The 16918-nt window shown below is 41.5% G+C and overlaps 3 protein-coding genes across 5 annotated transcripts in view; 1 reads left to right on the top strand and 2 right to left on the bottom strand.

Moving 5' to 3' along the window:
* Nucleotides 1–732: 732 nt before the first annotated feature.
* On the top strand, nt 733–3469 carry LOC115804830 (protein FAM81A-like). Its single transcript, XM_030765322.1, has 7 exons — nt 733–942; nt 1401–1519; nt 1918–2047; nt 2237–2307; nt 2412–2547; nt 2805–3000; nt 3324–3469. The coding sequence occupies exons 1-7, from the start codon at nt 733–735 to the stop codon at nt 3467–3469; spliced, it is 1008 nt and encodes a 335-aa protein (XP_030621182.1).
* Nucleotides 3470–4340: 871 nt separating this feature from the next.
* On the bottom strand, nt 4341–10075 carry fan1 (FANCD2 and FANCI associated nuclease 1). The gene is made up of 13 exons (XM_030765323.1): nt 9352–10075; nt 9131–9271; nt 8775–8970; nt 8070–8303; nt 7799–7930; nt 7581–7689; nt 7260–7379; nt 6903–7067; nt 6261–6423; nt 5940–6043; nt 5589–5783; nt 5346–5474; nt 4341–4971 (listed from the first exon to the last, which is right to left on the bottom strand). Exons 1-13 carry the CDS (start codon nt 10073–10075, stop codon nt 4834–4836), a joined length of 2550 nt encoding a protein of 849 aa, XP_030621183.1. The 3' UTR covers nt 4341–4833.
* Nucleotides 10076–15091: 5016 nt separating this feature from the next.
* cbfb (core-binding factor subunit beta) overlaps nt 15092–16918 on the bottom strand; it is a 32209-nt gene continuing 30382 nt past the window's right edge. For all 3 annotated transcript variants that reach the window (XM_030766486.1, XM_030766487.1, XM_030766485.1), the window contains one exon: nt 15092–15160. In XM_030766486.1, coding sequence (XP_030622346.1) covers nt 15092–15160 — 69 coding nt within the window. The remainder of the gene's footprint in view (nt 15161–16918) is intronic.

A 16918-nucleotide genomic window follows, 5' to 3' on the forward strand; every position in this document is an offset into this window, starting at 1 on the left:
CCTTATATGATTTATTCTGAGAGTCGACGATCACATTTACAATGAGTGACTTTCATTCTTTTTTGTTGTTAAAGAATGCAATCCCTCATGTCTTCATCCCAGTCTCTCGCCACTTTCTGAGAAGGGCGGATTTATGATGGTATGTATGTGAACAGATACACGACTGTATTGTATGATATAACTCTGCTTACAAAATTATACAGGACTAGATAGAAACAGTTTTCGGCTTGTTAATCAATGTGGAAAGAGACAGGAGGTGAGTTCTCTTTACTAAAAGGATTGCCAGTCGTTGTCAAGGCAACAGCGTCGTCAGCTGCAGTGAAGAGCGGCGTTTAACCATGCTGAAGAATGCCATCACCGTGATGTTCCCGCGTTACTAACCGTAACAGAACAATCTAGTTTCAATTTTTTACGCAGCACATCTGAATATTATGAGTCTGTAATGAAAAAACAGCGTGAGTTGAGTAGCGCGCAATGGCAAACGCAGGAGACCAGAGTTTAACAGTACGTTAGAGGTATATTTGCGTGTATCCGGTTCTACTATGGATAGAGTGTCAAGACCAAAGCTACATCTCCCTTCTTTGCCTCAGCATGGCAGGTTGTCATCCATATTGTTTCTTAACTCTTCTTCGAGGTGTTTGTGTGTTTTTGTGACTATAAGCGCCGTGCTTTTACTTCACCCTTGTATCACACACTTCCAGGTCTCCAGTTATACAAACCCTCGGTCACCACATGTGGTCACTCAGCCCTACGGCCCCCAATCCAGAGTCTCTACGTGTGGACTCAGACTCTCTACCGCTGGCTGTGGCTCATCGCGGACATAGGGATACTGTAAGCACCGTACACAGAAGAGGAAGAGACGAAGAGAGCGTCCGGATCCTGTTGGATGATCACATCCACACTGTCACCATCTTAGTGCAGAGACTCAGCAGAGACATTGAGGTAAACTCAGTTTGCCTGTGTAAAACTGTGCTGTGACTGTAGAATGTTTCCCATTCCCTCCTGTGTAAATCTGTTGGCTACAATAAAACACATGCTGAGATTTTAATTGCCAGCAGAGAAAAAAGTCAGCTGTTAAAGCAGGCTTAATTGCCTCTCATACTTAAAAGCAGAATTTCTGGTGGTTTTTCTCCTCTAACTGCTGTGTATCAGTGAAGTACGCAGTGTTAAGATGTTCAAACAAGACGTTTATCATTTGAACTAAACAATGTTTAATTAGCACTAGTGGTATACAGACCTACAAAAAAAATGGTATGTGACTTTACAGCTCTGTTTATAGCTCTCACCTTGTAACATATGACATTTTGAATCCATGTATTAAAGTTTTGAATGTATTCAGTGAAATGTAATAAAATATGATTTAGTAATGAGGGAATCTCTGTCATTTTGGTTCGGTGCAGGCCCTGCAGGACCAGTTGAGGAATCATGATGATGTGGATGCCAGGACTTGGTCTGCAGTACGCAGCATGGAGTTGCGACAACTCTCTGCTCTCTCTGACCTCAGAGGCAGAGTGGGAAGGTCAGAGGGTCTTTTGCTGTATAATAATCCACAGCCCCACTAAAACCATTCCTCATGTTTGGCCTGTCTCTAAAAAACCTGGAGAAGTGATGTGTGCCAGGGTATTATACTCTGATTGACACTGATTGAGATCCTCTCAAGGCAAAGTGTTGTGTTACACAAACAATGCATTGTTTGTTGAGAGAGGTCAAATTACTCTTGAACTGGAGCAGCTACATTAGTAATTTGACCTCCACTCTGGGTAAACAAATAGTCAGATATGTTAGAAATTGAACACAATGGTAAATTGTTGTAAATACACATCTTTCTTACTTTGTTTTTTTTTGGCCTTAGTATTTTCCATGCTTTTTAGACCCCTTAGCCATTATCCATTTGGTGGCCTTTGCTTATGTTGACAGGTGCGATAACAACATCGCCCGACTGGGAGCAGAAATTCGCTCCACCAATGAGAACCTCCACAGACTGAGCAAAGAGAACCATGCATCTAAAACAGTCATGGAGTCTAAGCTGAAAGAGATGGAAATTCAGGTATATGGACTGTAAAAATGCAACAGGCTTGCAGTCACAGTCCAGATAAGAGGTGGACTTGAAATGCGATATGAGCCATGCAAGATAGAAGCAGTTTGTGAAAATGTATACATGGAGTAGCATGACAATGAGCCATTGTGTTTGTTAACATGTTTTTTTTCCCCCTTGTGTGAATGCAATATGATGAAGGTATGTTTGATATGCAGCCAAGCAGAACAGAATAAGAGCAAAAACACCCCAGACAGTCAGACGGACACAAAGTGAGTTTGGTATTCTTCAGAAAATATCATAGAAAGAGAAAAGTTTTTCAGAACACGCTGACAATAAGTCTACAATGATGTTTCATTGCCTTGTCTTTTTACAGACTGAAAGAATTGTCAGACGAATTGAAAACACAGATAACAGCTATTCAAAATTGGCTTCGAAAAGAACAGGACAGCACACTCAAAGAAGTAGTCGACAAGTTTGAGAGACTTTGTCATCTCATCAAAGACAAAACAGTAAGGATGAATTCTTGTGACTAAGATGGCTTTTGTGAAACATTTGTTTTTTGAACACAACTGACACATTCTGTTCAAAAATAAAATAAAACGGTACAAACAAAATCTTGATTTATTCACATACTTGAGAGGTCAACCTACATAAACTGTATGAACCATCTGAAGTACTTATTGCCTCTAAGTTCGGTATTATTTAACTCGGAAAAGTTTATAAGGTGGGAAATGACCTGGTTCATTTCTCTCCATATTTTGAGAAGGACAGCAATGAAAAAGTTACACTGGCTAAGTATACCCAGCTTTTGGAGAAACTGGACAACCTGGAGGAGGCGCAAAGAGCAAACACGCTTCCTAATCAGACCCAAAACCTGGAGGACATGATTGACAGCCGAGTCACCAAGATTCAGAAGCAGCTGTGGGAGGAGATGCAGGAGATGAGAGAAGAAACAAACCGTGGTAAAGAGAACAACACATTTTATTATAAAACTTTGCCATGCTCTTGTCTGGCAGATTTCTTGTTTGAAAGGCATAATAACAACATGTGTGGGATTTTTAGCCTTTAACATTCTCAGAACTTGCAGTGTAGGACTGGTTTCACAGACATGAGTTGAGTCTACATCTAGAGCAGAAGTCCAATGGGAATTAAAATGAGTTGGAGCTTGAAACATATCTGTCTTTTTCTTAAATATTAGCCTTAAGAGTCAGGGGTAGGCTCTTTAGAGAGCTCCGTATTTGTTGGTGTTTTTTCAGCTTGCCCCCCCCTCTTTTTTTTTTGCCAGGCTTTACGGTTATCCATGAGAGCCTGGGCACCCTGAGGCAGGTTCTGGAGGCCAGAATGAAGCTGGAGAGAGAGCAGCTCCAGAGACAGATCAGACTGGCCTGCAGGAGAGGCAGTGGGCTTAGGAGGAAGGAGAGCCCTTGGTGACGGACAAGAGATCACAACACACTGGAGAGCTGATCAGTCAAAGACCAAGATCCCACAGGGACCACAACAGCACACAACATAATTCAGCAAACTTTGTCACCAAGTCTTTAATTTGAACCATGGTGAATTTTCCTTTAGCGATTGGAGGGAAAAGTGGGGATATTAGCTTATTACAAAAGGAAACTCAAGTTCACCTGCGGCGCCCCTTATAGATTTGGTCCTGCTATTTACTGCTACACTCAATGCTCCATAGCGCCGCTGGAGATAATCAGTGTCTCTGGGCAGTCTTCTTGCCTGGCTCTGGCATTTCATTGGCCAGTCACACGTGATCATGTTTTAAAATTCATCCCAGGAGTATTTCTTAAAGAAGTCTGTATGGTCAAATCAGGTCTTCAGGTAATAAGTACTCAGTATTGGAGTTCACCTGCCTCCAGATGTGTTTCAAGGATTTCTCTGCCTTTCTGTTACTTACTGCCTTAAATAATTCTTGAGAGCTTAATCTTTCAATTGAAATATGGATACATACACTTCTCATATCTTGATACCATGTAAAATATAACTAGTGCTAGCCTTTGATATATGAATGTTCACGACTGACTCACATACAACTTGTTTAACAACATGATTAATGACACGAAAGACGTTTTAAAAACAAATCCGATTGTATTTAATTTTATTACCGACAAATACATTTACAAATACTGTATATTTGTACTCTTCTAAATCAGTTTTCCTGCTTTTTCTGAGAGTTAAGCAGTTTAATTTAAGTACAGAACAACATCAATCTTATTTTGCACAGCCTACAGTTCAGTTCTCTTAGTGTTTTTTTTTAATGTAGTGGAGTTTTTGAAATGTAATCTAATACCATCATTCTCTTTTTAAACCAAAAATGTTGGCCAAGCTCATGTGGTGAGTCCATTCAGCAGAATGAGGTAAACATTAAAGCAGCTTTGAGAATGAGGTGCAGACATTCGGTCAGTCAGATACTCCTGCACACTCCTCCTCATGGAGATTATAGACGAACATATCAAAGTGCGGCTGTGTTCACGCAGCATAAAATGAACTCATGAAGGATACTGTCATAAAGTCAGAGATGGCTCTGCTATCTTGGACACCACCAGAAAGTTTAGCTTTATCGCAGCCATCAAGAGGTTTTAGATTTCTCTCCTTTAGATTTCTCTTCTTCCTTCTCTCCTTCATAAATCTTCATAAACTCTGTTCATGGGCTTTTGTTTAGCAGGTCATTTTCTTGAGAAGGAAGAAGTGGTGCAGAAGCAAGCAGGTTTGCACAGAGACTCAAACTTCTGTGGTGAGGGTTGGCTTTCTCTGAACTTCAGCGTTTGCTTTTTGGCTTAAAAGCAGCGTCACTCTAAACGGGCACTTCGTGCGCCGACAGCAGTCACGTGGCACACCTCCACGTCGGCCCCCATCTTCCGTAGCTCATCCAGCCAGATCTGCTGCTTCTGAGAGAGACGATCGTTTGGGCCTTTCACCTCAACCAGCTAAGGAGGAATCATAGAGTTAAAAAAGTCAGAGGGAGCACACTCTCACTTACGCACCTCTGTGACAACACTGGAAACAGAATCTTCTTTTAGGTTTCAAACTAGAACAAACCCGCCTTACTGATGTTCTAGACTATTTCCTCACCAGCGTTAAGGCAGAACATGAAGATAAAACCATAGGAAGAAGAAAGCACATTGTTTTTCCCTTCCCTAGTGCCATCCAGTTGACTACTTCAAAATGAACCATGCAATCACAATCTATTAGGATAAATGTGTTTTCCAAATGTTACTCTATAGGATGAACTTATCTATAGGCCGATGACTCATCATTTCATTATGTGAAGTTCTAACCCAGTCCTCAGATTTTCTCTCACCTTGTATGTGTTATTGGAGCTGTTCCACACCACCAGGTCTGGCAGCCCTCCCCTACAGTGTCTGTAATCCTTGGCCATCCTCAGAACCACACCGCTCAGAAAGGGCCCAGACAAACAGGACAACAAACTCTACAACAGAACACGGAAAAAAGTCTGATCACTGTCCTGTCACGGGCTGCATTTAAACTGATGGATCCTGCAGCAGCGGCTCATTCAGGGTTCAGTTATGAACAGCTCTGTTACCTGGGCCTGTTCCAGGGAGTTGAATCGTTCCCAGCTGACTAAGGCACACACTCTCCCTTCATGAGTCTTCCACACTTCAGCCACCAGGTCCTGGAGCGTCTCTGTGGATGCCTCCCGTAGCATCTCCACACGTGCCTCAATGGCCTCCCGTCGGTTCTCATAGAAACAGTCAGTGTGAAAATCCAACGGACATGTCTGAAAATGGATCAAAGAGCACAGTGTTTGCTGGACCATCCTAAATCTTGAGGAACTCAGGTGCAGACTAGAATTAGAGATTATATTTATATTGTATTCACTTGATGCTACCTTGGGCATGCGATGGAACAATATATATTTGTGTCGACTGGTTACCTGATATAGGTTTCTGAAAACATCTGGAACTCCGTCCATAAAGATGATGTCCCACATCAGAAGTCCAAAGAGAGTGGAGAATGTGGAGCCTTCACCATGAATACCTTTACATAAATCAAACAAAGAAAAACATTAATACAAATTCACACCTGCAAGACAAACCCACTGTTTATTCAAGTGATGCATACCAGAAATCTAGAGTTCTAAATGAGTAAGGCACACAGTAAACTATCTAGAAGCATTTTTGAAAATGTATTTCTATTTCATCGTAAGTTAATTTATACAAATATAAGGTGTGTTAAACAGTGAGGGCAGGGCAACCTTGATCAAAACCAAGTTTTCTGTAATGAGCCAATGCCAGTTCTTCTACAGAGCACATGACCATGGAGTCCCCTCCCTCTCCATCAGCCTCGTCAGCTGGCCTCAGGAACACAGACTTCCCCGTACCGCCCTCGTGTGGAAACAGCTGCCCGCGAATGGTCACCTGTCCACCCATACACATAAAACACAAACACACAGTGTGCATCAGTCACACAAGACTACATTACGAAACCTATGTGAGGACATTGGAGAACGCTTACAGATAACATTAGGGTCATGTGTAATATGAGGCACCATCATTTGCTGGTTCCGACTGGCTTTCCTAACTAATTTAGTTCCTCACTGCAGCCTCTGCCATTAGGTACAGGGCTTAACTGCTCCCCATACTATTATGATGAACTCCTTCCTCCTATATAAATACTTATATTAGAAACACAAGACAGTTAAATATCCCTGTTATATAAGATATTTAGAATAGATGTACATTTTGACAGTAACGATTTAAGTAAGCACTGTGTAACTACTGTTTAAATGTCTGTTGCTACATATAAGAAGACAGTACTGACATGGTACACAGTACAAACCCTTGTGTGTGATAACTGCTGACTGAGTTCTGTGCTTTACTGTTTAAGACAGACTCACATGCACAACGTCCTGTACACTGACTGTTGGCAGGTCTCGCAGAAGCAGGCGATACTTCTTAAAGCTCGGTGACTCCTTCATCCGTGCCGCTCTCTGATGGAGGGACAGCTGGTGACCGGTCCGGACCAGTGGGTCCTGAAGCCCATCCCTTATGGCATGGATTGCCTTGGAGTAAACAATCATGGTCAGATGGGAACACTGTGTGAGTTTGGGACTGTCCAGTAAAGTCAAATTGAAATAACACAGAAACTTTGGTCCTAAAACGAACAGCAGGAGTTTTCAGTGCCTGAAAAATGGCCTGAAACCTAGCACAGTCACAAGGATTAACATAGGAATTGAGGCTGTGATTGGTAGTACCTCTCCAGGGCGTTTGAGGTGCTGTTGGAGATTGAGAGCCAGCCGGTCCCACCAGCGCCCCCTGCTGTCCGGACAGTATACTGACTGAGCCAGTAGAGACCTCAACTGCTCCACTGCTTCCTGCAATAAAAACAACACAGTCAACTCATACCATTATATTCACACATCTACTTAAAAATCAAGTTACACAGATGAAGAGCAAAAAGAACAAAAGCACTCAGGAGGCTGATCTAATCTGTCCATTTTTATTTTTGTGATTGTGGTCAGCGCATGTGTTTGTACCCTGTCTGTACATGTGTGTGAGTGTGTGTGTCCTCCCACCTCATAGCGACGCAGCCTCTGCAGTATTTCCACACCTCGAGACAGGATGCGAGTGTATGTCCAGCCAACCGTGAAACAGCGCAGGTACACAGGCAGCTTCTCCTGAAGACTACCCACACACACACACACACACACACAGAGGAAAAAAACTAAGCACATCCATCATGGAGCAAGGAAAATACCAGTCATACTGAAGGATGACTGAGTGGGAATCATACCTGAAGTCACAGGTGGAGTTGAGCTCTTGCCACGTGGCCTTGGCTGTAATGTAAAGTTCCAGGGCGTCCTCCCAACCGCCTGCCTGCATGACCGTGATCAGCTCCTGCAGACTGCGCATGGCTGCTTCATACCTGCAGTTATTACTCATAAATATTAACATACTATATACCCAACACACATAACTTTACTGTAAATCTGTATTAGAGCTCTTATGTTGTCCAGTAAGAAGCCTGAATCAGTTTATTATTTAGTATTTAAACTCTCTCATGCCTGATGAGGTCTTCCCTGTCCTGGAAGACTCTGGAGCTGCGCTGTACTGTGTAAACTGGGAAAGCCAGGCGGCCGGACTGGACCAGCAGGATGGTGTAGAGCTGCCCCTGACCAGCTGAAGCCATCTCCTCTTCCTCCAAAGTGTCCGTCAGAGAAAAGAGGAGCAGGACCCGGGAGAAGACCGCCCTGGGTCCTCGACAAAGGCGAACGCATGAGCCGGTCAGCTGCTTGGCCCTGTGGAAGCATTAAAAGACTGTCACACACTGAGCTGTCTGTGGGGTACATAATGCCTGAACCCACCATTCTCTTAAAACTCCCTCAACTGTCCGATCTGGAGAAACATCAAAGTATGCAACCTGGCCTAAAGTGCATTCTGAATGGAGAATTTCCACTTGGTCCAGAATGACGCTGAATTTTTGCTTGGAAAAACTGGCCATCTGAATGTCCTGGTATAGAACAGTGGAGGAGATTATTTATATTTATATTTATTCATCTAGCTCAAGTTCATATCCAGAGTAACTTATGATCATTATCCTCTCTCCACCACTCTGGTACAACCTAGAGGTTAAGTACTTTGCTCTGGAGCTCTGTGAACCATCATGCTCAAACCCCCTAACCCTCAGTCATTAGACCAATTTCCTTCCCCACTGCAACTTTACTGCCCAAAAATGTGATGCATAAGAAACAGGCTCTGCTTTTCCGCACCTCTTGAGAATAACAGAGGATGTGTTGTTTTGACCAAAGAGTGAACGCTGCTTCCCAAGACGTAGAAGCCCCTCCACTAACTGTTGTTTCTGAGTCCCAGCTCCAGGGCCAGCCAGATGGAACGTCTTCGCCAGGGCCCTGAGCTCTGGAGCAGGCAGCAGATCCAGGACCTCTCGAATGTCCTCCAGCTCTCTCTCTGTGACACATAACAATGTCATGGGCACGTGAGCTTTGAGTGAATTGGCTTGATGTGGTTTTGCACTCCCACTCATTATTTTCACAATCAGCTAAGCCCATTCTATTTGGTCTTAGAGGAAGCGGTCTGTTTGAGTGAATGTGACAGTTAGTTCTCCTACCTGTCTGAAGGAAGCCATGTCTAACAAGATCTTGAATGATAGGTGTGAGGTTGGAGCCAACCTCAGCATAGTCCAACTTGTCCACCTGAAGCCACTTCAGTTTCCTCTGGAACAATCGAACATAGAGCATCTGTCCTGGAGCTGAGGGAAAACAAAGAAAAATTAGAGATACAAACTCCTGTCAGCGTGGCAGAAGTTCAAGGTCTTTCTGTCTCTGTTACCTGAGAGCTGTTGGAAGGCGTGGATAACTGACAGGTCTTCTGTGTTGAAAAGTTCTTTATCATCCTCATTCTCCAGCACTGTATCCAGTATGGTCAGGAAGTTCCGAAGGTAATAAGGTCGTCTGGGCTGTTCCTTTGACTCTTGACTCTCACTGGGTTCCCCTTCCGTCCTCTCTATGAAGTCATCACTGTTTTTCTCTTCGCTGCTATCTGTGAAGTTATAACTGGGTTTCTCTTTGCTCGTCTCCGTGAAGAAGTCACTGACTTTCTCTTTGCTCGTCTCCGTGAAGAAGTCACTGACTTTGTCTTTGCTTGTCTCTGTGAAGTAATCACTTGAAGCCACAACAGTCTCCCTCTCTACAACCTCACTAAAGACTGACTCTGTTTTCACAGGTCTGTGCACTGATGGAGTGTTACAGGCTGAAGAATCAGTTTGATGAGCGTTGACTGTTCCTGTCTGCGTTTCAGTCTTTACAGAACAAGCACTGTCTTCCAAGCTGGTTTGCTCGTATCTGCCTCTCTTGCACAGACTGGAGGTTTTTGGTGTTGTCGTATTGACTTTGGGACTTTCCTCTTTTTTCCTCTTTGCTAGTTTAGAGAGTGGAACAGTTCTTTTGAGTGGAGAGGTAACCATGTGAGGGGACTCAGATTTTGTGTCTGTGGTACTAGCATTCTCCAGATGTTCCATCTTAGGCTGCTCTGCAGGAGAGGTTACTGAAACCATGTTAAGATCGCCAGATGCATTCACAGCTAAGCATCCATTTTTAAAACTTGATTTATCAGAGTGATAATTTTCTTTTTGTGAACCGGTCAAATCTTCATTTTGTTCCACTTTTTCTGAGGGCACTGAGACCTGATCAACCTTCGAGTTGTCAGTGAAGCTCAGAGCTCTTCTGGAGAGCTTCATGGACAAGCTCCCAAGACCAACAGTCCTAACAACTCTATTTTGGTTGTCGTTTCTGGATGATTCCTGCCACGCAGAACACTGCTTTTTAAAGTAAGGGCTTGTGCAGGAATCCTGTGCCTTTTCATTTGAATTTGTCTCTTCCTCCTTTTTAGAAACTTGTGGACTATCACTTGGAGGTTTAGAAGCTGGTTTCTGTATATAGGCACTGACAGAAACAGTGCCCTGGTCATTTTCCCCAACAAATGTCTGACACTTTGAGTCAATGTGTTCATTTATCTTGTATCTAGGCACCAGCTTTCCACACAGTGGACAGGCCAGCTTGCATGGGGGGGCATTGTTGAAAAATGCAGAGATAGAACCCCCTGATACTTTTTCAGCCTTTCTTTGTTTGGATGCAGTTCCCCTCTGATCTCGTCTACTGGCAGTTGAAAGCCGGCTGTGACGTTTAGCGCAGTTGGCCCTCTCAGCCATATGGTTGCAGGATGGTTACTGCGTGCTCTTCGTGTGAAATAAATTTGGCATAATGTGGTCTTCAGAACTGCAGCAATCTCGGACAAACGTTATGAGTGCAACTCTGTGTATGAACCCTGCAACAGAACTAGGACAAGTTATGATTATTGTAGATTATTTCACAATCGTATTGTTTACATCACAAAAGGGTGTCGTATATTTCTCAAATCGCAAACAATGAATTGGGACAGGTTGACGTGATAATATAAATATTTTTTTAAATAACCCTAGAGAGGGCTTAAAACACATACCATGTCATTCCTGAGGTGATACAGCAAAGGCACGATTTCTCTGATTATTAATATTAGCTGGTTAGGCAGCTGTCACCTTTCAATCTACAACCATTAAGCATCGACAGAAGACAGAAAAACTTTTAAGAAAATTGCAAAGCACGCATTATTATTAATGATACAGTGGCAAAAACAAAACTTACAGATGTATAACTGTTACCTGTCAATGTATGGTAGTGCCATTGTTGTGTTCTTGCTCCTCGTTGACTTATTTGGCGGGTACTACGCCTGTATTCAATAGCGCGTACTGCCATCTACTGTTCTGGAGCGCGCAATGCGCTGACTGAGAGGGCAGTGTTTGCCTCCAGTTCTTTGTCGGAAAATCTAAACCACTTCTCCCTTTCATTAGTATCGTGGCAGTTGTTGTGAGTATTAATACACAGCAGAGTGATTTTTTGAAGTTATGATGCAAAATTAACATAAAGGCGGGATTCTTCCAAAATGGCAGCAAGACTGTGGATATTTCAAAATAATAGTCCTAAACAAAGCCCATCTACTCAGTTTTCTGTAAGAGCTCTCCACAATGACTGAAAAGTGATTTTATATGTGACACCGTCATTAATTATTATAAGGCAAGTTGTGTGCCTAATCTATACTTTTCAATACAAATTTATTGAAATATTATTTTAAATAATGTTTCACTAGTTTTAATTATGTTTCCCTGCCAGGGGGACCAACTGGACAGCATTGGCTCATTACATGGAGACAACTCAGAAAAGGAAATTTTATAAATTCATTTATAAATTAAAGTTCAAGTTCATTTATAAGTTAAACCACAGACTCTGGTTGCCACTGTCCATCATCTTTTGACAGCGTTCTATCCCAGCAAACAAGAGGCAACACAAATATGGTTTGTTACACGTTTATTAAGAAACAAGTCAAACATAACACTTTAGATTTAACAGTCCTCCCAATTCAAAAATGAAATGAAAATATTTAAAAAAAAAAAAAAGCTAAACTAAAGAACATATAAAAGCGCTCTCAATTCCTAAAGGAACTAAGAAACAAAAATGGTACACATCACAGAAAGACACATTTCTTCATAGCGCAACCTGAAAATAAAACAAAAGTAAACCTGTGTCAATAACTTAAAACAATTAAGAAAATAAACAATTTATTAAAAAAAAGAAAGAAAAGAAATGTGAGCATTCCATTCCTTGGTGTGTATAATGAATTTCTCCTTAATGCCAGCATTAAGTGAAGGGATGTTTAGGAAACTGATTAGTACCAGCAATGACAATGATATACTTTGACACACTGAACAGGACATAGTCACAAGGTAACAGAGAGGGATATGTAGGAGGGTAAATATTGTATTTGAACTGTTGGGTAACACAGAGTAAATGAACTCAATCACTTTTTCTTTTTAAACTGGTGTCGGTGTTTTTAACCCCTTCAGTGACCTCTTGTTTTATGTATCTGGTTTCAAAGTTGAAATGTTCACTCTAACATAAAGACACTGAACATGTAATACTCTAAAAATTTTAGTCAACATTAACATCAACATTAATATCATTTGTTGTGGTTGGTTTTTGGTTACAGCTCGAGGTATTTTTTTTTAATCTCAGTATGTCCCAAATGAAATGAACATTCTGCTCACTGTCAAACATGCATCATTGGAGTGATACAATTTACTGACAAAATACCAATTAAGGGTACTGAATACAAACTCATCAAATCAAAGGATGAATTGAAAATCAAAAAGAAAAAAAAAATATTAAAAACCTAAATTCACTGATGTTTGTTGAAAGAGAGAGGTATAAAAAAGAACCCGCGGATCAAAAAACATGATCCTGTCAACAACATGGGACTTGTGTCTTACATGGAAAAACCTATTTGGTAAAATCAAAACAATGTCATACATTTCATAATCAGTTAACTCCTGCATCTCTAAATTTCCTCACTTCTTCTTGTCAATATCCTCCTGTTCCATTCAAATCTAACAGTACCTGACCTTTGTCAGTCTGTGCCTTCGCTGTCTCTGTCATTCTCTCCTTACCTGCCACCTGCCTATCACCATTCTCCACTGCATCAGCCTATCACCATTCTCCACTGCATCAGCCTATCACCATTCTCCACTGCACACTGCATCTGCCTATCACCATTCTCCACTGCATCTGCCTATCATCGTTCTCTACTGCATCAGCCTATCCGCTCCCAGCACCTAATGAAGCCAACATGTTATAAACACGGGGACCAGTCATATATATATATATATTTCCCTGTGTCATTATAAACATTTCACAAGGTGAGTCGCTGCTCTGCTGCCAGTCCTGGCTTGTTTATGAAGGATTGTTTTTTTTTATAGGTATATGTATGTTTGTTAGACTTTTAAGGCCTGAGTTTACTCTGTGTTGTTGAATAATGCATTTTGTTAATTTGGAGTTTGGCCTTGAGACATGTAGCCACAACAAATTTAGCAATAACCAATTATCAGAGACCAATTATAGTTATTATCAAAATAACAACTACTACTACTACTCATAATAATAAAACTGTGAGAACCAGAGGTTTTGACTTCAACTTCTACAAGTTTCTCCAATGATAAGAGCTTGAAGAGGAGGACTCATTGAAGACTCAACAGTTCAGTGTATCTGGATATCCTCTAGGAAAATGTACTTGCATCGAAAAATTAAAAAAATAATTGACCTATATATTGACAGTTGTGTGCTTGCTGGCTAGTATTTGTTTTCCTGTAAATCTTCAATCCACAAACTCAGAAACACTGATTTGCATTTGCATCAGCAAAGCCATAAAGTCGTAACCAAGTGAACATCATTAAATGTGTCTACAATGTCCCTATTGCCGAACGATTCGTACTGAAAGGAAACTGTGAAAGAAGAGAGAAATACACTATGGGGTGGGGGAAACAAAACAAAAACAGGCAAAGAAAGAAAGAAACAAACAAAACAATGTATTCCAAAATTTCAACTAAAGTGTAACTTTCCTGCAAGAATTTGCGTAATTGAAAGCTGAAGAAGGAAATGTTGCACAGAGAGCAATGATCGTATTAGAAAAAAAAAATTGAAATGCACTGCATAACTTTTTCAGAGAGTTCCACCTCTGCAAAGTCAAAAACACCTCTTGAAATGGTGCAAACAAACAGAGTAATAAAAAATTCAGATGCCTACAAATCTACTGAAAAAAAAAAAAAAAACAGAGCGAAAAAAAAAGGAAAAACAATCACGCCTTTGCCTCATTTCGTACTGAGCACGCTCAGAGCGACACTGACCTCAATATGGGCTTCCTGCTGCTTGTTTTATGCTCAAAGCGTGTTTCTACACATGCTTACACGGAAAGCGCCAGAAAAAAAAAAGACACAGAAAGCGCGGAGGGTGATGACGAGTTTGAAAGCCTTCCTCATCCAGAAGATCAGCAGCTCTTTTTTTCTCTTATCTCTTTTGTAACAACTTTTTCTTTCTACTCTAGAGCAAAACTAGGTAACATTTTACTGGATTCCCCTACAGAAAGCATGTGGGCACACAAGTTTATATATATAGAAAACAAAGTTACAAAAAAGTAAACATCCTGACTTTCACACATAATAATAATAATAATAATAATAATAATAATAATAATAAATGCCATTTCATTACAATAGTACTAAAAAAACAAAACAAAACAAAATAAGATAAAGCTTGCATAGGGGACAGGAAGAAACATAGATAGGAACTCCATGCATACCAAAGGCAATGTGGGGACTAAACTGAATGTATTAATATAGTGCAAAACCCCCAAAAAAAGAACACGAGAGAGAGTCAATAAAATATCAAACAACCCCCTCGCTCACATCAATAACCCTATCACCCCCCCCCCCCCCCTCCCCCTCCCAAACCACCCCATTCCCTTCACCAAACCAGAACAGGGCCTGCAGTTACCCCAACCCATTTCCCATGCCCAAATCCCAAGAATTGTGGACTTTGGTCTCTCTCGTCAACAGTGTGGCATCAGAGTAGGAGATGGTAGTGAGGTCACATGACCCTATCACGCCCCCCCCCCCCCCCCCCCTCCCCACCCCCCGTGTCCGTCGCTGTTAGCGCATCTTGTGATCATCAGCGTTGCCCATGTTGGAGCCAGGGCTGGGGTCCTGCTGTCGCCTGGACTGAGACAGCACACACACACACACACACACGCACGCACACAAACAAACACACACACACGCACATAAACACAGGGAAGGAGGGAGAGAGAGAGAGAGAGAGGGAGAGAGAGGAGAGAGAGAGAATGCAAATTTAATATGGTTGATAATTGCTTTGAGATTTCTCTCTGCATTAATGTGCTGTGCTGGCTCCACTTTCCTTGTGAAAAATGATCTCAGCACATCATGTTCTGAGCCAGCTGACTGTACTGCACACCATCCACTGATTCAATTTACTATGGTTTAATAAATTACAACCCTCCAAGAAATATCATAATTATAAGTTAATTTTAATGCTGCAAGTCTACTCTATTTTCTGCCAACTTGAAGAACATGAAGCCTTGTGTGTAACATCATTTGCAAGTACTGTAGGGAAACACAGATTTTATTTCAAGACAAAGTTAAGAATCACGTTTGTATTGTCAGTCCTGTCATCATGACGAGGCCAAACCAGAACCAGGGTGCCTCACATAACATGAAACAGCTTTGTGTAATTTATGCTGATGAGTGCAATTTAAATATTTATAATGTTTAAGAACCGGTTTTTTTCCTCCTAAACGTATGTATTCTACCAAACACATGCACGCACACACACACACACACACACACACACACACACACACAGGGTTACTGCTTGACTTCTAATCAGCACAGAAGAGTGGCAGAGTCTGAGTGTCATGTCCTTTAATTCCAGCAGGTGGCAGCAAAGAGCTGTACCAGCTGGCCATTTAAAACCCCTCCACAAATTTCTTTTTTTGGGTGTGAGTGGCAGTCATTAGTCAGAGTGAAGTCTTCAGCATCTCTGGTCTTAAAAATAAAAGGGTGACGGGGGCCTGCCTGTCACAGATACATATGTTTATGTGTCTATGTCTAAATCTCTCCTCACATAGATGACTGGGTGCAGACAGACAGGCAGACAGACAGCAAAGGAGAGGCAGACATGGGCACAAATCGGACATGGGGTGAGGTCATTCCCCACCTGACTGACTTTTATAAGCCATTCTAACCCTGGAAATGCTCTAGTGCCCTCTGAAATACCCTGTCTAGAAGCCCCATTCGATCTTAGGATATTATCATATTAATACGCTTTAATAAATCTTCCAGAGTTGTTTTCTTTGACTTAGTATATTCATATCAGTCTGCTTCACTCAGATGCTAGTGGAGAGTGAATCAGCAGCTCAGATTCTGCCTTTTTTCATAGCGTTCTGTACTGAGACTCCTTGCTCTCATAGAGTGAATCAGTGTGCTTAAGATAAAGCGACATTTTAGTATTTCAGTATTCCACACACAACTGACCACACAAAGACATTCACTTACTATAATTTCCAATGTTTCTACACAGATTACTATAGATAACCACACACTCACAACACAGATACGCGTGCGCAACACAGATACATAAACACATTCACAACACAGATACATACACACACACACACACACACACACACATACACAGACACACACAAATTATAAATACATATGATGAGCAGACCTCAAATAGGTCCAATTTGAACAGAACCTACACTTGCTTTGAAGGCCAAAAAAGTCTAACAGACCTTTTCAAATGTCTTAGAACTGTTACATAAGCTTACACAAGAACTACATCATTCATGTCTCTGAGTCTTTTAAGGTGAGATGAAAAGTATTTGAGCCCAGTGTAAGCCTCCAATCATTATGTCCTTATTTGTGTGTGTGTGTGTGTGTGTGTGTGTGTGTGTG

This window comes from Chanos chanos, chromosome 2 (assembly GCF_902362185.1).
Source record: "Chanos chanos chromosome 2, fChaCha1.1, whole genome shotgun sequence".
Taxonomy (NCBI): domain Eukaryota; kingdom Metazoa; phylum Chordata; class Actinopteri; order Gonorynchiformes; family Chanidae; genus Chanos; species Chanos chanos.